The sequence below is a fragment of the Tremella mesenterica genome (assembly GCF_000271645.1).
Source record: "Tremella mesenterica DSM 1558 unplaced genomic scaffold TREMEscaffold_3, whole genome shotgun sequence".
Classification (NCBI taxonomy): domain Eukaryota; kingdom Fungi; phylum Basidiomycota; class Tremellomycetes; order Tremellales; family Tremellaceae; genus Tremella; species Tremella mesenterica.
Window position 1 is genome coordinate 1,457,876 of NW_006711227.1, and position 19,596 is coordinate 1,477,471.

The 19,596-nt window shown below is 46.1% G+C and overlaps 5 protein-coding genes across 5 annotated transcripts; 2 read left to right on the forward strand and 3 right to left on the reverse strand.

Annotated features, from left to right (window-relative positions):
- Positions 1-455: 455 nt before the first annotated feature.
- On the forward strand, positions 456-4,535 carry TREMEDRAFT_71382 (uncharacterized protein; the record flags this gene model as incomplete). Its single annotated transcript, XM_007003715.1, has 7 exons — positions 456-696; positions 1,024-1,638; positions 1,782-1,933; positions 2,007-2,316; positions 2,595-3,242; positions 3,453-3,893; positions 4,464-4,535. Exons 1-7 carry the CDS (start codon positions 586-588, stop codon positions 4,533-4,535), a joined length of 2,349 nt encoding a protein of 782 aa, XP_007003777.1. The 5' UTR covers positions 456-585.
- Positions 4,536-5,378: 843 nt separating this feature from the next.
- Positions 5,379-8,690, reverse strand: TREMEDRAFT_61287 (uncharacterized protein; the record flags this gene model as incomplete). Its single annotated transcript, XM_007003525.1, has 4 exons — positions 5,379-7,217; positions 7,286-7,882; positions 8,434-8,601; positions 8,637-8,690. 4 exons carry the CDS (start codon positions 8,688-8,690, stop codon positions 5,379-5,381), a joined length of 2,658 nt encoding a protein of 885 aa, XP_007003587.1.
- A 2,237-nt stretch (positions 8,691-10,927) lies between these two features.
- TREMEDRAFT_68219 (uncharacterized protein) lies at positions 10,928-11,938 on the reverse strand (the record flags this gene model as incomplete). The annotated part of the gene is made up of 3 exons (XM_007003649.1): positions 10,928-11,349; positions 11,529-11,833; positions 11,910-11,938. The coding sequence occupies 3 exons, from the start codon at positions 11,936-11,938 to the stop codon at positions 10,928-10,930; spliced, it is 756 nt and encodes a 251-aa protein (XP_007003711.1).
- Positions 11,939-12,782: 844 nt separating this feature from the next.
- On the forward strand, positions 12,783-16,466 carry TREMEDRAFT_11397 (uncharacterized protein; the record flags this gene model as incomplete). Its single annotated transcript, XM_007003097.1, has 6 exons — positions 12,783-12,894; positions 13,028-13,549; positions 13,593-13,679; positions 13,728-13,769; positions 13,814-14,859; positions 14,937-16,466. Coding segments are annotated over 6 exons (3,339 nt in total), but the record flags the coding sequence as incomplete, so codon positions are not given.
- A 1,101-nt stretch (positions 16,467-17,567) lies between these two features.
- Positions 17,568-19,474, reverse strand: TREMEDRAFT_61290 (uncharacterized protein; the record flags this gene model as incomplete). Its single annotated transcript, XM_007003526.1, has 9 exons — positions 17,568-17,613; positions 17,719-17,857; positions 18,012-18,153; positions 18,396-18,492; positions 18,673-18,797; positions 18,842-18,922; positions 18,971-19,063; positions 19,290-19,402; positions 19,453-19,474. 9 exons carry the CDS (start codon positions 19,472-19,474, stop codon positions 17,568-17,570), a joined length of 858 nt encoding a protein of 285 aa, XP_007003588.1.
- Positions 19,475-19,596: the final 122 nt, after the last annotated feature.

A 19,596-nucleotide genomic window follows, 5' to 3' on the forward strand; every position in this document is an offset into this window, starting at 1 on the left:
TGACCCATTACCCGAAACACCATATCCTACTCGACCTGATGAAGGATCCATAGCGGAGAAAGATTACGCATACGATGAAAAAGTCGATGGCATAGATAGAGAGGGGTTCTTTGACGCTGCTGTGGTGGATAAAGAATTGGAGGATTTGAAAGGTAGAGAAGGTGGAGGTCAAGAAGTGTGATAGTGATCTAATCTATGTATGATATCATCATTTACACGATTATGAATTTTATGCATACATTTATACGTTTTTGGACTTTTGACTGTCTCTTGCTCGTTGATCGTTGTGGGTCCAGGTGAAAACAATCCCCTCATCGCGTTCGCGTCAAACGTCGATGCTGTGTCTTGCTGGACCGTGCGTCTTGTGAAATGAAATTACGTAACATATCCCTCCCCTTCACTCTCGATTGTCCGATGTGCACCACTTACCACTTCTCCCACTCCGATCCTTTTCAATCCTCACTCCCTCATCCTTCTTCCATATCTTTCCCAAAGGGCTTCCAAGAACCTTTCTTAACCTCAATCGGTTCATTCCGAGCTGCAAAGTTCGAGACTTGGTGAAGAGGTGAAGACTTCATTGGGAAGATGGCCTCTCCTGGGAAAGACGATAAAGCGACGTTGTCAGCTTTACCACAGGAGATTTTAGAAAACGTCTTTGAACAATTGGGATATGATGATCGATTGAATTTGAGAGGTGTGAGTTTTTGGATATCGTTCATCTTATCAATATGAACAAAGCTCTTCGAGATATATGTTTCATGTGGTATCATTACTGAACAAGCCTTCATACGTTCTCACTTGGTCGCACCACTCTTCAATCTATCCGTCCAGTCACCCTTAACAATCTTCAGCGACCATTCAAATCTATCCATCTACTCTTGAACATTATCGCTTTACCTACTCCCCTCTCAAACCACACTTTCCATACGATCATTATCTATTTTTGAGAGTGCTTGCTTGGCCTTCAGGTTGGTAAATGGAACTACACACTTTTGGCATGTGAAATCAATACTGATACCATAGGTATGTAAAATACTCAAAGGGATATATGAAACTTCCGCTCAATTACAATATGACTTTCACCTACATATATCTGCTCATATCGATTTACCTCAATCGACAACATCAACGTTTTTGAGAACAATGGCGAATCATGTTAACTCCGCTTTATCATTCAACTCCGATATATCACCTCTTCACTCTGATATGACTTCCGACTCAAACTTATCACTTCATCCCAATTTACCATCTTCTCAACTCGGTTCAACACTTAACTCACATGTACAACCTCAACCCCCTATATCACTCAACTCCGATATAACACCCCGAAACTTGGCTCCCAACGAACCACTCATTCCGCCCATTGTGGACAGCGTGGGAAACGGAATGAACCAACGGGAGTCCATACCTTCTGTTCGGATGCCCGATTGGCCCACACAGTCAAGTGTTAGAAAGGTTGGAGGAGTTTTGTCAGCAGGAGAGAAATTGGATAAGTTAAAAGAGAGACAAAAGAGATGGGATACGTTGGATCCCGTTTGTAGGAGAAAGATTGAGGTTGATGGACCCGCTGGAGTTTATGAGTTGCAAGAAGGGATATTCTTGATGTGTGATGATTATGGGGATTTTGATGAACATCGAGTGAGTCTCGCCGTCTTCTCCTTGTTTCCGTGTCACCCAGCACTAAGCGTTGTTGCTTCACTCTCGATGGCAGGAGCTATGCAATTGTCGATGGTCTATGACTCACCGTTATAAATGTCAGAAGTAATGGAGCTCACCTCTAGCCATCATCGATCCGACTCATACCTTTACCTTCCTCTGCCGATCCAGATCTCAACAATCCTCCACTCCCTACTAAGAGCTATAAAGCCCGTTTCTCCATCGCAGACCTCACCATGGACCCCACTCAAGATCTTCTCGTCGTCAGTGAATATCGGTAAGTCGACAAAATATTTGCTTCATCTGAATGATCGATGGGACGTTAAAGGATACGGCCATCTGACGAACAGGCCAGAAGCATCGATACCTAATGGACCTCCCCCAACTCACCGTTTTCACCTTCTCACATTATCATCTTTCACCCCGCACCCATTGGCACAAATACCTTCTCTAGACTTTCCTCCGTTCTCCCTTGGCTTGACTCAGACAAGACAGTTGATACAGGTCATGGGTGACACATTGTGTGTGTTGGTTAGTCGATCGGCTCCTCAGTGGATCTTGGCCGGATTGGGTGTCGGTATGAATTTTGGTGCAGGAGGTATAAGTGGGATTGATGAAGAGTTAGTTGCTTGGAATTGGAAGACGGGGAGAGTTTTAGCTGTGAGTGTCGTTGATATTCCTCACACATTTGTCAATTCTGCTGCACTTTCAACTGTTCTTCGAGTCCGTTTCCTTACGAAAAGCAAATGAGAGTGTCTGGTGCGCCTGGACGTGTCCGTGTGGTACCCAGTGCCCCGTTTGTGAATGAGTCTCAATCCTTCCCTTCTCGGAATGTCTTTGCTTGTCCCCTTGACACGGGTTGTCCTACATTTGAATGTGTTTCCATGTATCTCGTCCCTGGTGGATGATTGTAGCAAGGGAGTCTTGGCTAATCTCAGCGTCATGCCATCGTCGAAGCAGGATGGTTCGCTTCCTTCGCCCTTTTATCACCTACCACCTTCCTTCTCACCACCACACACAACGTCTCTCCTGTGCTTCCTACAGAAACACGTTCAGTAGCCTCCGTCTTTCCCCCTGTCATACAGGTTTACTCCTTACTCTCCGACCCCAAATCACATATCAACCCCGTCCAGCCTCTCGGTCCCGATTACCTAGACGATACGAGTCACCGACCTGTACTCGTTGCTCAACTCGAGCTCCCAGCTTTCGTCCAAGGTGCCAGTGTGGGAGGTTTCGACGTCCGTCCTGATCCCCCCTTTCCACCTTCTAAACCTGATCCTGGCTCTGGGATCAAGTTACAAAAACCATTCACTCAAGATCCTAAGAAAGGGGTGTTGGTATTTGAGCTTCAAGTCACTGAAGCCACTCCTGCCGGGTTTCAGGGGGATGATGTGGACGGAACGTCGTTTGAGTTGTTCATATTGCGAGAAATGCTCGTGGAATTGGGTGAAAAGGGAGAGGAGAGATGGAGAAGGAGTTGGACCGAACGTGATTTTGGGTTTTGGAATGTTCTTGAAACTTTGGAATGGGATGTTTGGGCCAGTCGAGCGAGGTTGCAAGAGGTTACGATGACTAGACGTAATTGGGTGAGTGCGGATTTTCTACTTCCCTCTGTCCAGTCTGTCAGACCATCTATCATCGCGGATCATCTGTCTTGTTCTGCTTGCCCCATTTCTGCCTCTTTCCGTTAAATCCAGTCTCACCTATTTCAGATTTGACTGAAGGCCTCAACGCTAGTCAGTGGAGGGGTTTGAGGGAAATGACAAAGAAGAAAGTTACGTCTCACTTACATACAGGTCTGCTCTTGTTCTGGATATCGTTTCGTCTCTCTTCTCCATTCACAGTTGGAGCGAAGACGCGAGGTTTCCCGATTGAACGACCAACCTCCCAGAAAATCAGATATCAGTATCTTGGATTTCTCCCCTTTTACCGTCCGTCGATTGCTCTCTGAAGCTTCTTCTTCCGCCATCCTGTCCGACTCATCATCAGACCCATCGTCTAACGTCGACCCTACGGACAAAACCGTCGATAAGAAGAACCAGTCAATTCCAGGGAGTTTGGAGGAAAAGAAAGTGGAAGTGAAAATCAGAGTGGTGGACAAGCCTACGATACTTGTCCATCGACAGATATGGAAAGAGGACGTGAAAAGTGGATTACCATTCGTTGAGATTATCAGAAAAGAAGGTATGGCAGCTAATGGGATCATGATAGATGATCAGAGGGTCATCGTAGTCAGTGTGAGTTTTTCTTCTCTTCTGACTCGATGTGATCCTTCTCTCCCCTTTTTGGTTCACAATTTATTTTCCCCTTGCCATTGATCGGGAATTATCATTATGGATACCTTCATACCCACATTCCCATGAATTACCTCCCTCCCCCACCTGTAACCCACCTTCCAAGGAGAAAAATCCGTCTGATGCGGTCCGTTCTGCCTTGATCTTCTCGCCGATCGTATTCACCCTAGTGCACTGGAGCCAGTGGTTAGTGGTTGATCGTCTGCCTCATTCCCACCAGACGATCCCTGCTAGCTGTTAGCTGCTTTTATAAATGATCTCGATCCTTTCCCTAGACCCAAGATCAGCCCGTTCAATCGAGCCTTTTTTTTTTCCTACGTCACTCATGTACATCTCCGATCGGTTTCGATTGTCAGATAATCAGCCATGTCGATTATATCAGATCAGATATCGTCGGTGCCCAGTGTGATTATCAAATCGTTAAAAACGGCGAAACATCTCATCTCACGCCGCAGTTTATGAGCTATGAGATAACATGGATCAGATAAGGGGGAAGGAAAGACTGACGTTCAGACTCACGGTACTAGATCTGAACAATGGACAGAGATGCAAATGCAACAAGAATTGAATATTTTATGCATGTGATCATGATATCATGGTTTCATGATTCCTCTCTTTCATTTCCCCCTTCATGTTCCTTATTCTTTAATCTCCTTTGCTCCTTTGCCTATATACAGTACTTGATAGTGAGCATCGTGACATGTACCTGGTATCCATATCACATACTTGTGTAATTTTCTGCATTCACACGGTTACGGTAACTTGTTCGTTTTTCACAAGTATCTTGTAGATGAGAGAAGGTAACGAGGTAATGTGTGAGGTGAATACACGTAGAGTATTGGTCAGTTGTGGTGTTGGGAAAGATGTAAAGTATCATGAATCATTAGTGTTGGCCAACGTTGTCAAATTGCTCATAGATCATAATTTCGATGCATACACACAAATTTGTTAACTTCTCATAAAATGCTGAGGTTCGTGATCACTCTTCTTCTGGGGATCGGTCCTTGTGGTTTGAATGTTATTCTCATTTATATTCTTCACTCCATTAACCATCCTCTACCAATTCACCCGCTTCCAGCACCCGAGTGGAATGAAGTTGAATTGTAGATAGTAATTGATCATGATCAATGAAGAGTTTGAACACATTCGAGGATAACGACGTTAAGTAGTTGGTACATGAAGACGTTGGTCTGTGAAGAGGATGGTAGGTTGATAGTCGAAGAGAATTATCGTTGATATATTGGCAATTGAGGAAAATCATGTTCGATACTTCAGTGATTCTTGGTAGAAGTATAGTGGTATAAAATTTGAGAATGAGGATTGAGAGATCTTGGAACTAATGGTACATTGATATTTAGTGTGAAAAAGTTGATTTCAAGTCGTAATTCGAGAACGGGAAATACCGAAAGCGTGACGAGGAGAAAAGAATCAATAGGTTTCCCCTTTCAAACCTTTATTCTCCTTTTCGATTTCACCTAATTTCTTCTCAGTCTCTTTCAATCTTTCTTCTAAATCTTTCATCTTCCTCTTACTCTCTTCTGATTCCTTTAACATCTTTTCCAACTCTTCTATCTTAGCTTTACTCTTTTCCATCATTCTCTGAGATAATTGTAAATCTTGTGCCATTCTCAAACCTGCTGATTTCTTCCTATCCCTAAACTTTTTCTGTGCCTTGGCATTCTGTTCTTTCCTCTTTGGACCTGATCTTCTTGCATAACGTCTTTTTTTCTTCCCTTCTTTCTCTCCATCTCCATCTCTGTTCATTTCGTTTTCATCTCCAACCCTTTCATCCGTGCTCATCGCATCTCCATCTCGAAGTCCATCAAAATGCAGCATATTGTCTTTAGGATTACAAATATCTTCCAAATCTCCATTACACAAAGTAGAAGAAGCTGTATGAAGTGTTAAACGGAGTCGTTTGGCAGGTCTTTCCAAACAAATTTCTGATCGAGGAGAAACAGAACATGTTTCACCTGGAGAAGCAGGTGAACAAGGTTCAGTTTTGATCCTTCTCCCTGGACTTTGTTCGATACGAGCTCTTATCAGAGAAATAGGTAGAGAAGTTGTAGAGTAAGAAGATGTTGTATCTGATCCTCCGAATCGACGTTTGTCAGGTGAAAGTGAACCGTCTATATCATTGGTCCTACTTCCACTGAAAGCGAACGTTCCGTCAGACCAAGAAGCAGAGTGAGAATGAGAATGAGAATACGGATGGATTTGTGTTGTTGGCAAAACCGAAATCGGAGTAGGGAGTGAAGTGGTAGGTTCTTCCAAGATATGACTCGAATTATGTCCGTTGGTCTGACCTAGATATTCGATATGATCGTGTGAGTCCGAATGTCGTCGAGGAGAAGTGGACGTTGCACTTCGTTTCTCGTTTGCGATGGGAGAAAGATCTGATCGTTCGCGGGGTGTAAGAGGTAGAGGATCAGAATGTTGTATACTCTTCACAGTCGAATCACTTCCTTGAGTCGTGCTTGATGATAATGTTCGATGCCAATAATGAGTCGGACGATTGATTCCCTCTTCTTCCACTCTCATAGTAGGATGAACAGGAGTAGGATGAGTCAAAGATGTTGTCGTGGTGATGTTTGCTGTTTGTCGACCAATCTTCTCTCCCAAATCTTTACTAGCTCTACGTCCCGTGCCATTTTGCTTATAACCTCCAGCCAATCTCTCTCCATCGACGTTGACAAAAGTATATTCCCTCTGTCTCTGCTCTGCTGGTAGTTGTTGAGGGTAATTTCCCGGAGTAGGAGCGTTTGTATGAGGCGGAGGTGGATGCACGACCCTCCCACGAGTATCCTTTACCATATGAACAGCCATCCCTGCGCTGGTCGTATGATCCCATTGAACTTCGTGAGGATGATGTACTTTCAAAGGGGAGGTAGAACCGGTAGACCCTGGAGACGTGTGTCCATTAATCAAAGGCGGTGGCGGACGTAACAGATGTTGAGCTTCCTCGTGCCATCCTGTCACAGAATGACCGGAATAATCTCTGTCCAATGTCATGCTGGTGAGTGGATGAGGGGCGGATCGGGATTGCGTTTGCGAGTGTAATCGGTTGGGAATAGGAACGGTTTGCATGAGTTGAGCTAGATGGGGATTATTTTGATGGTGCTGTTGGGGTACATTATGGTGCTGGTGATTCTGGTGTGTAGGAGCTGAAGATGTCGGAGGATGACTTGGGAAAGCCGAACGAGATTTCCTTGGGTCTCGGGAATAAGATCGAACATCGTATTTCAAAGGAACGTCGCCTGAGCTAGGCTAGTACCGTCAGCCAGACCCCACGTATGCATAGACGATGCAGAATATATGCAGGAAGGAGAACTCACTTCGGAAACAACACCACGAGTTCCAGGTCTGGCACGAGGGGCTTCAGAAGTGAATCCAGAATGTGGCGACCAACTGGTATTGTTGTTACTCCCATGGATGGCAGTGGCGAGGGAAGGTAATGACGGTCTATGATCCCTCAATCTCTGGGCGGTGCTCGCATCATTCTCTCTCTGTGGATCATCATCTTGAGCTTCTGCCAAAGCGATATCCGCCAATAAGCTGATGCGACCATTCACGCTTTTCCCTCCCACATTATTCCCCCTATCCCCAGGTCTTCCCCTACTATCCGGAAGAATTTCATCACTCTTCCGTCGTGATTCCGGATGAGGAGTGTTTTGAAAGGTATAATGAGTGGAATAACCAGTATGAGGACTAGGAGAACGCATGGATTGGACTGGTAATTCCGCCCAACCAGTTCTAGCTGGTAGACACGGGGAAGGTCCAGGTTGAAGATAACGTGGTTTTGGGGGTTCAGCAGCTGGTCTTGCTGGTCTAGGAGGTTGGAGGCGACCGTACATAGCCTGAATCACCCTTTCCGAGGAATTAAATAATCGTTTCTCCTCGCTGTCCAAACTTTGAGCTGGGCGCAGGAGAAGCTAGAATGATGACGACGCCCCACACTTGTTCCACGTCTCGGCAGTGGAAAGGAAAAGGAAAACCGTGCGGGTAGACTCTTAGGAGCAGGTGGGTGTATTGCAAGCAAGTCAGGTAAAGGGTATGTCGCAGCTTTGGGTTACCGAAGGGCGGTCGCGGTCCGAGGGCGTACGTGAAGGAGTGGGTGACGGGGCGAATGTCGCCAAGGGGAGTATGGACGAGTTTCAAGATAGTTTGTATGACGATGAGGGATTTAAGTGGTAAATGAGGTTTGGGTGTGACGTCTTGGGTCGGCAGTCACCGATCACAAGATGTGATGGGGTAATGGTGGGAGTTTGGGACGGGTGAGAGTGGTGAGTTGAAATTGAGAATGGAATGGAGGATAAAAAGGAGGAGAGATGATCTTTGAAGATGGTGAAAAAGTGAACAAAAATGAGAAGAGAAGATGATGACAAGAAGGAAAGATTTCTAATTGATCTGTGTGTGAGTGAGCAGATTTGAACGTGTCAAAGATGTCGTAGGCGTAATGAGACTTACCCTGCCTTTAACCCACCTCTTTAGTCTCCCCAAAGTATGTTTGTATTGTCTTCGAGATGTTGGAATGATGCTCTCCAACTGGTACAGTAAGGGCTACGTTTATGATGCTCGCCCTTGTCCCAACAATCGCTTTGTCTCTGATCAATTTACCACTCTTTGATTCTTGTTTCCGAGGGTAATGACACTGAGCGTCAAAGACGTTTAGACTAGGGATCTTACACTTGGAGGGTTTAGGGAGCATGTGCGACTTGGAGTAAATCCCATCTTGGTCATTGAGGTATACGACTGGTACGTGACTGGGGCGAAAGTGCAAGACGTAAGCTTTGATTTTTGTCCGACGATCGGACGATCCTTGTACCCGGGGGGAATCGGGTCCGTACCTGATTCGGGTTAGTGAGTTTTCCTTTTCTTTTTCGAGTTTCTGATCTTAATGAATAAGACTAAAAAAGAGAGAGAAAGTGGAGGTGAGACATGAGGGCGATTGACTGATCAGACGGACTTGATACGTATGGGCGGGGGGTAAGATGGAATCTGCTTCACTCACCTTCCTTTTGCCTCGTTGCTTTTTATCTCGATGCGATCATCTATCAAAGAACAAAGTGGGGGTCAGATGTGGGTTAACACGATGTATTGAAACGTCCACGTTCGGGGCTGTGCGGGTGGATACGCCGAAAAAAGCAGAGTGGAGAGGACGGTCTGTCTGACGTTTTTGACCAATCCACGACCGACAACGAGGATCGGGGTCAAAGGCAGGGGGTCAAGAGGTAACTAATTTTGAACGGGGTAAGGACAAACCAATTGGGAAATTCAAAGGGATGACGAGATTTTCTTTGAATTCCTCACCTCAATACTCCTTTCCCTCCTTGCTTGCTCTGATCCGATGCCTCGTCTCGCTGGTTGACAATACGACGGTAGCCAAGTGTGTTCCATTCGTTTCATCCGTTACTCCGTTTGTCGGATACGTAGTAAATAGCTTCATCTCTGGTCGTGAGGTCCTCCCCTTGATTCATGCATCAATAAAGCCAAAAGCCGTGTCCGCGGTCCCGAAGAATACCGAAGGAATTGCTTCCTCTTCGTTGGTCATGACTACTCTGCTCCATCGCTCCACTAACTAATACACTAGTTCCACTCCTTCATGCTCCGACACCTGTCTTGTTGAGGAGAGTGGGGTGAGAGACGATCCTACCAGGATAAATAACGTTACACCCACGCCCAGTCCAAGCAAATCCATACTCTTTGCTCTTAGCTCGATTCCTTCATCGCTCATCGGGATTGTCATGTTTCGAACTAAGTAAAAGTCTTTTTTGATCGTGATCGTTTTCCCGGCGGACGGCGATCCACTCGAAACGGTACAGGGACCATCAAAAAGTTGAGAAGTACGTCACCCACTTTTCTTCAATCAACTCATCAATCAATTTCGTCATTTGGGTCGAGCCCATGAATCCATGGGACGGGTCATGAGGAGAGCGATTTTGATAAAGGGGGGTTTGTATTTCGTCAGCCACGCGGTGTCCTTCTCCTACCGGCTAAAGCCATTAGTACCTGATACCGATAGTACCTCCTTGGCAATTCAAAGCCTTGGAATGAGGGATGGCTACATGTGATTCTGCGGAGTGAAGATGAAAAAACGTGTCGTTCACGAGGCTAAGGTTATTTGAGACAATCAGCAAATGTCAGCGATCCCAACGATCCTACGATCCCAATGATCTCAGCGATCTCATCGATTCACAATAGCCGCCAAATTCATCGAGACATCCGACGACGCCCACATCTTCGGCGAATCTCGGTCTACCGGCTTACGACGTCAGGATCATCGGGTGTATCAGAATAGTTGAACGGATCAAATTCAGGGTTTAGTTGGTTGGTTCAAATTCGATGTGGAGGGCGTTAAAGGAGGGTCCCTTGGTCAAGTTGATGATCAACGATCAACGATGAAGGTGTGAGAGGACGAGCGTTTGATCCGGTCATATCGGTGTTGAGGTGCTAACCGCTTATCGTATGTTGGATCAATTATTGAGACACTTGAGAGTCGATTTGAGGGGATTGCAAGGGGAATGGAAAAAAGAGTTAAAAAGAGTTGCACACGCTCACAACGAGTCGCGCAAGGTGGAGGTATCAAACTCACCCGGCGATCGGCGATAGCAACTCATCTGATCACGTGACTGAAGAGATTGATTGTGCTTCGATCGCTCTGGTTTCGTCACTCGAAATGATGCTGAGAATAACTGAATGATTGAATGAGTCATGCCAAATGGAGTGATCAATTGCTACATGCTACGAGTACAGTATAGAGAAGTCTTTCCCACAGAAAATCATTCAGCAGGCTCGACTCGACTCGGTTTCAGCCAAGGGCAAGTGATCTACAGACCAGAAATGATGTCGACTCTGGGTGTCTCTCCGAGTTCTGAACCTCAAACCGCTCCGCATCAACTCCATGCGACATGCGACATGCGACATGCAACAATATGCCAAGGTACGAAACATGACCGACAGTGGTGAAACAGACGTATTCACAATGCGCTCCTCGTTTTCTCCCACTCTTCGACCCAACTCAACACCGCCGTCCAGTCCTTGACCCTCACCGCGTTATTGGGTAACCAATCCGCTTCGATTTTCTCCTGTCTCCTTGCCTCGTTATCCCTGATTTGATCATCGGTCCAGTCCACATAAGGTATGTCTTCACTATCCGTTTCTCCCTTCGGAGGTCCGCCGGACATTGTCGACCACACCGCCTGATTCCATGTATATTCACCAAATAGGAGCCCCATCAGGGATGAGTTCGCTCTGAGCGCTCCGACAATATTTGAAGGAGAGTCATCTACGAACACATGAGCTCCGATCTTCTGTATGACTTCGGCTTTGGTCGTCTTTGAAAGTGATGCGGGATCTTCAGGATTGGTGAAAGTTGATGTGAAATACACTTTTTCGAATACTTGAGATCAGCCTCCGAGTCTCACCCGCCGAACCTCTGATACTGCACGTCCATACGTCCCGCACCACTCCACGAAAGACTGCCTGTTAATCAGAGGTATAGCGGCATGACCCATTGTCAAAGTAGAAGAGAGGGATGCAAGGGCAAGCAAGGGCAAAGAAGGGGATGACAACACTCACTACCTGGCGTATGCGTATCCAACCAAGCTTGTATCACTTCTCTGTCCGCCTCACTTCTGGCAGTGACAATCATCAATCTATGGCTCTCCTGAAGTTTCGTCAGTGCCTCTAGAGCACCTGGCATCGGTGCACACCGCTCGTATGCACCGAGCTGGACAAGCTCTTGGAACATTTTGATCGTCTCCTTTAGATGACTCCACCCGCGGTTGTAACAATAGTACTCGTATTTGAAGTCGTCTAGTGTAAGCGTGGGATTATGGCCATACTGCTTGTTGGCCTCATCGCATATTGTCTGGCCTGTCTGACTGAGGTGTTAGCAGCCTTCCCCGTACCCCACAAAACTAGTGACAGGCCCCGGATAACTTACGCCGAATCATTGACCCGCCAAGTCCAACTTCTAGCCTAGCCATCATGACAGATTGAGCGAGAATGTCAGAAGAGAGAGAGAGAGTCTTGTAGGAGTCAAGGATATGAGAATATGCCTGGGTGGTGCGATGCAAAAGAGAAGCAGAAGGCATACCATAGAACATCGTCGAAGTCTACGACTATGATACCCTTTGACGTTCCTGCTTCAGCAGTGTTCGATCCCTCAGTAGAGTCAACAGTGTCATTACTGCAGTGCTATACTCTACTTATCAAATTAGGATGACTAAATGTGGTGTTGAGAGAAGATGTAGAGTGGGAAGACATGCTTTAAAACTATGAGACCTACGTCTTTGGAACTCCGCTTCACCCTTTGTCTACATCGCTTCTCGTCTCTCTACTGTCTTTCAACACTAGCTTTTTTCCCTTTCAGTCGTTTGTCGTCATTCTAGTTCAAGCTGTATGGTAGACCGTACCATGCAGTGTAGTCATCATCATAGCCAAGTGCTATCACAGCCACGACGTTGAGTGGCGATTGATCAAAGTGAGAGTGCTTGCTTGAGCCTCGAGGGCGGAGGTTGAAAAACTTGATCTGATACGTCAGTCCATTGTCCTTTCCTCTGAAACCATCCTCCCCACTGTGATTGTATCTTTCGTTTACTGACTCTCAGGACTCCCTCTACGAAGAGAGGGAGAGCTATGCGAGCTCTGCTCAAGTCCGACATGCACCCACTCTTCCACCTCCTACTCCTCGTCATTGTCACTTCACACGTTGGGGCGGTGCCACTCCAGCCAGCGTTTTCGTCATGTCTTTCATCCTTCACTCCATTGGCACCACAGAGTACCCAGTTCAATATCTCGGAAGTGTACGCGGATCTCATATCTGGTGCAGAGGCCAGTCAACTGGGTTTAGCAGGACAGGGACATTCAGTTCTACGGGTAGACCTTTTGGGAAGCACGGACAGCGCTTTTGATGGTTATGATAATGACACGAACAAACTTGGTCAGTCGTCACACCTATCCCTTCGCGTTATATTCCCAGTCCGAATTAACTCTTTCTCGTTGTTCGAATTTGGTCAGAAGAGATGACTGTTTGTAGGGAAATGAATATGAGCAAGCCGAGAGCTGACGGCCAGCTACACTTTTCACAGAAACGACAACTGCCGGCTTCAACGTTTGGACGTCTTCATCATGGATATGCGATTCTCTTTTCCCCTCTATCCTTCCACAACCTTATTCACAAAACACGACTTATTGTCCCTTCTCTCCAGGTCGTTTCGGTATCAACATTTCCATACCCTTATGGCGCTCTTACGCTCTCACTACCCTTCACACTCGTATTCGATTGGTAGATTCTTCAGACCCTGCCGAAACTCTCTCATGTATCGATATGAACTTCACCCCATATCGACACAGCACGCCCTCTTACAGTCTTTTTTTGGGATTACCCATCGCTTTGGCCATAGGATATTGGATCGCGAGTTGGGGCGCTAGGTTCGCAGCGGGGTGGGTGATAGGTAGTGGGGTGGCAGAGTATGAGCAGAAGGAAGCACCAGCGAAGGCAAGGAGAGATGGTATGATGAGGAAGTGGGGAACTATGATCATCAGTGGGTTGAGCGGGGAGAGGTTGAGTGTCAGTGGAGGACTCTTGAGGTTTGGTAAGCTTGTCAAGACTATTCAACGCCATGAGCTGATGCACAGTGACGCCTAGTTTGAGGGACATCATACATCACATTCAATTCTGTACGATACTGGGTATGGTCGCAGTTGGTTGGCCAACTTTTGCTTGTACGTCATCACTCCGACCTTGTTGATATAACTCGCTGATTAGTGCAGATCCCATCTTTGCCCAAGGAGCCTGGGCAGACCTCGTTTGGAGTAAGTTTGCCTTTCGAAAGATATCGGTGGTATACTCAGAACAGATGTTACTCTTGTTCAAGGGTCCAATACCAACGACCGAGTGTCCCCTTATGCGACTGATTTCACTCCCTCGTCAGACTTTGCGGCCCAAATCAGCGACTCGTCATTGCCTCTATACCTCGACCCGTCCACTCCTGATCGTCTTCTCAACCTCTACGACATATCAAACGGCATGAGATCATTTGCTTTCGCCGTTGGTCTTCGACCACAAGATCTGTTCGGTACATGTCTTGCGATCTTCTTACTCATCACTCTCGCCGTATGTCTCGTCAGTCTTTTCCTTTGGTTTCTCCATGGTCTCTTCGAGTTCTTCACTGTCGAGCCTCGAGGACATTCCAAACGATACTCAAGAGGTAACAGTCCTCACGATTCTTTGGGAGGTAAAGAGACATATGCGACTCCGGCAATGAGCGACGGTCCGGGCATTCTCCCCACTCAAGCTTCTTTGACCCAGACATTGAGCGGTCAACAATTATCGTTCTCAAACAAGCTCAGAAAGACGTGGTGGCGATTCAGACTCAAAGGCGAGGCAGGTGCTTTTCACGCCGCGGCTCTCTACGGCAATCTAGTTCGACTCATCATCCTCTTTCATCTTCCCATAACGACTTTCTCAATGTTTCAACTTGTTCTCGGTCATGAGGCCAGTGTGGTATCGCGAGTCTTTGCAGCATTGGCGTTCATCTTCATCTCCGTTATAATCCCAGCTTTTCTACTCTTCAAGATATCTCGGACTCCCACCGGTAAACTATATGATGCCACTCGCACGTTATTATCTCTCGGACCGATGTACAACGTGTATGTGGAAGAGAAACAGATGTTCCGGATTTTCCCGCTTTCCGCCAGCCTCATTACCGGCATCGTGGTCGGTGCGGGGCAAAAGAGTGGGCTGGCTCAAGCTGTGGTGTTGATCTTAGTCGAATTGGCAATGTTGATCATCCCAGCTGTGTACTATCCTTGGGGAGAAGGTGCTAGTATGGGGGCTCCCAGTGCCTTCTTGGGATTGCTACGGGTGGTATCGGTGGTGCTCGTCATGCTTCTTAGCCCCAACGTGAGTCAACTCCCATTCCTTAATACAATCGCTGTTCTTGAGCGTGCTGTGATATGTATAAGGACTGACAATTCCAGCTCAGCATGACCCGCTCTGCGGATGATTGGATCGCATACTCCATCTTCATCCTCCAGGCAATCGCATTCGTCTTCTTCGCACTCATGCTCATTACCAAAGTCGTCGAAGGACTTATCCGACTGTTCGGTTCGGTTCATTTCGATGAATCAACCTCTCCATTAGATGGAGGTATCTTCGCAGCGATCATGGACCTTGACTGTCTCAACGGTGTAAGAGGAGGGAAAGCCGCCGCTCGTCGACGTCGGAAACGAGGATCAAAACAATTGCAACGTAATGTTTCCGCCGCTGGATCGCTCACAACACAAATGATGCTCGATAGACATTCTCAAGGTATCCCTCGTCAACCCGTATCGGAAACACATGTTCCTTTTTTGCAATCTCCTACTTCTCCCGGACCACAGACTTATTTTCCAGGCTATCATTCCCCCTTGGGACCTCCGCCGATGGAACGTCTTTCATCAGACTCTCGATCAGAGGAACGTACAGCTGAAGGACATATTATGGATGCTTGGTCACCACCTCATTCACCTCCTCATATATATCAAGGTTATGCTCCTCCTGGGAATTACGTACCTTCTGCTACTTCTCCAGATGGTGGGAAAAGCTTTCACGTCATTTCTGGAGGTAGGGCTGAAATGCGTAATCCTTATATTGCCACTGGGCCAGGTAGAATACAATCCCCTTCCCCTGTTTCGGCTTCTGGACCGAAAGTACCTACACATAGTCGCACGTGGTCTGCCTCGGCTGCTCAGCATGGTGGATTCAATTCGCCACCACCATCTTCTTCTACTCTTCTCTCATCTTCTCTTTATCCGCCAGGACATACTTCCAACGCACGTCCAAACTCTCAAGGTCTACGTCCACCTATATTGGCAATTCCTAAACGACGTTCATTGAATAATCTCAAAGAGGTATCTCCTACATCACGATACGGTCTCGGAGAAAAAGAAAGAGATAAGGAAAGTAAAAGAAAACAGAAACAAAAACGTCGTTCAAAACCTATAGGATGGTTCATGGCCGTAAACAAAGGTGAATCTTCTGGTACTTCCGGAACTGAAGAAGACGAAGAATCAGATGACGAACCTGGTCCTTCACGTAGACGTAAACATAAACGTATGAAGGTTCCGATCACAGTTACGGATGAATTAGAGATGCGTGAACCGGAACCATTCCAACCTATTCCTGCTATTGTCGAGAGTGGTGGTGCACCTCGAGGATGGAAAGCTACCTTGGGTTTGGTCAAAAGACGAAAGGAAGAAGATGAGAGTGTAAGGGATGAGAATAAAGCTAGAAAAGCTGCTCTAGCAACTGAATCAGGTGCTTTATTCGCAGGTGTTCAAGCTCCTAAAACTCAATCGATAAAGACCCCCACACCGACTACTACGGGTTTTAAAGTTAAAAGAGCTGGTAGACCTTCTGTCTCACCTATTTCACCTATATCGACAGATGAATTATCTATGTTAGGACAAATCCGACAGGAATCAGTATCGTCGTTCAAAGTCAAACGACCTGGGTCTCAACCTGAACCTAAGAACATTCCCCCGACTGTGGTAGCGAGACCTAGTAATCTCACGCCGGTCATGGGTGGTTCCACAAACACTGTCAGATTTCCACAAGTGGATCCGCAGAAAGCTAGGGAAGAGAAAAAAGAAAAGTCAGAGAAGAAAGGGAAGAAGAAGTGGGGTTTAAGAGAAGGAAAAGAAAGAAAAAATGAAGATATCGAAAATGGAGAAAAAGAAAAAGAAAAAGAAGTACCTAAACGTTCTTTCAAAGTATTAAGACATTCTCAACCTCCATCCATTTCGAATTCTTTCACAGTCAATCGACCACTTTCTCCTCCAGTGACACAATCACAATCACCACATATGATGTCATCTTTGACGCCTGGGATTTCCGTCACTGCGCCAGATGAACGATCAGCTGAATCTTCTTTGGCAGGTGATATCCTTGGACAACCACAAGGGTATAAAGCTGTACGACCACAGGAATATGGCAACGAACAATCACGGGGATATGGAAATGAACAATTTCATGGATATCCTTCAATCGGAAACGTGACTGAATCGTCAGGATATCCACTTTCCGCTATAGTACCAATCAACGAAGTATCTAGACAAAAGGTCTCAAATGTTTTGACTGTTGAACCACCCCGTCCGCCCAGAGATCCGAGGAGGAGCTATGATCGTGGAGAAGGGGTGAAGAGTGCCAAGACCAGTCCGGAAATGTGATCTTTGAATCTCTTAGCTCATATCTATGATCTTGTCGGTGCTGGAGTAGGGTGATGGGGCATTTGCATGATGTAGGACGAGGATCAGGATGGGGTGGTTCACTGGAGATTGGTCGAGAGGAGATAACGACACAATGAGTCAGTCGGAAGAAGAGAAGGACGACAATGATGACTTACGGTATGGGGCATGAGATAATGAGCGGAAATTTGAAGAGCAGATTGAAGCAGAATGAGGATGAAATTTGACGAATTGACGACTGTACGATGTCTTTGAATGATCATTGCATTGTGGCATATACTCTTTCATATTTCACTACATGAATTAAAGGTTATAATCTTACTGTGACGACTTCCTCTTTCTTCTTCAACCTGCCATTCACTTTACTTTTCGCAGTGTGGACACTTAGAACACGTTGTTCTTGACGAAACTGTCTCTTGCCAACCATGCGCTGCGTGTCAGTATGTATTCCCTCTGTGATCCTTTACATATTTCTCCATAGGATGAGAGTGAGTGAGGGAACAAGCAGAACCAGTAAAAATATGGTGAGACTCACTCCCAATAGGCCTTGATGACAGGGTCAAATTCATGTCCACCCATCAACTCCTGTAAACGGGGTATAACGCTCGACGAAGGACTTTGAGGAGGTAGAGAAGCATCCGTGACTACTCGTGCGAGCCAAACGATTATATGGTCTACCTGTCAGCTTTTGACTATAAAAGGTACTTCCAACTGAGCGGGATAATGTCCAGAGACAAAGCCACAAATGTCACACAGATTATCAACTACCGAAAACTTTACAAAGACAAATGGAAAGAGCGAGAATAGTATGAAGAATAGATGACTGACAATCTTCTTGACTTGGAGTTTCACCACCTACAAACGCCCCTGGAGTCTTTTTGATAGCTTGGGTCAGAACGCCACGGATGAAGATCCCAGCTGAGGTCCATAATGCTTTCGCTTGGGTGAAATGCGTCTTTCGGGTTTGTTCCTTTTTCTGTCAGCTAGACCAGTCATCATCCTCGGGTATTCCTACTAAATGAAAGATCGTCTATTCATTTCTGGGAAGGCACCCACAACAAGTGATCATGTCATTAGAGAGACTTCTAAGGTCGAGGGAGGAGTTGGGACGGTTATGAAAGCCGTATCGAGCTCAAGCCAAAGGTATAAAGTCCAAGGTATTAAGGATATGCGAGGACAGGTGGTAAGATAAGATGTGTGGGAAAGGCTCACATCGGGAGTTCCTTGATAGAAATCAAGCAAGGCCTGGTTGGATTTTTGCTTGTTTTCTACGAATTCTTTCAATTCGGAAGGGGCTAAAGGGGCGTATCTTCGATGTCAGTCCCCTGTCTACATCCTTGTCTCACACCACATTCAGGCGGATGACAATACGTAACCCTTATTAGATGGAAAGGGAAACGGAAAAGATGATACGTGACTGAAAACACGACAACTTGAATGAACTCGGGGAAAAAGGGAAAGAAGCAAAAAATAATCCAGTGATGCTCACTTGTCCAAACCCTCTTGTCTACCTGACGCAAATCCAAAAGCCATCCCTTTCTTCTTTTCCGCATAATCATCCTCATCGCGAGCCATGAGTAACATGGCATTAGGATCATGACTCATCAAGTGGGTCTTCTCATCAGCATACACTATCAGAAAAAGAAGCAAAGACTGACCTCTTCGATGATACTCGTACTGACACCTTCTGAAGTTTGTGGGGGATGAGGAGATAATGCTACTAAAGCAGGTACTATAGTCTATTTGAATCAGCTTTCACTGAGTGTCAGGAAGGGACAAAGACTGACGGCCGTGTCGGTATATACTTTATCTCCGAGTTTCAAAACTGGGACCGTCGCTGAAGGATTTATCTTAAGGAAGTCGGGATTGAAGTTTTCTCCCTGGGGATCAGCAATGATCATCTGGATCATCTGATACATATATGTACTCTTGTTCTCTTCCCCACCCACTCTCCCCATGGTCCGTTCTTCACATGCAACCCAGATGACCAACAGGTTTTCAAAAGAGACGATTGAAGGGACATATATAGAAGTGAGGCACGAAAAGATGTTTGACACTCGGTATCATTGTCGCTTATGTGTCAAGAGCGAGACGATCAAAACTGACCTTTGACAGATCAATAGAAATGGTCTCAAAATCTTCCCCTTCCTTGAACCCAAGTTCTGTGAGTGCTACCCTAGGTACGTTGGCCCATACAGAAGGAGCGAAACCGTATAAAACTGTAAGTCAATCACATGATCCCAACAGAAAGAGAACATTTCGTCCTCACCCATCTTTTCGTTGTTGGACATGATGAAGTTGTTTTTGATTTGACTGTGGTCAACTTTAGCGGTAATCAAAAGGCAGCTATAAAACTCGGATTTCTCGACTGGTGGGACGTGAGAACGTGAGATGAGGTATATATACCTTTTTC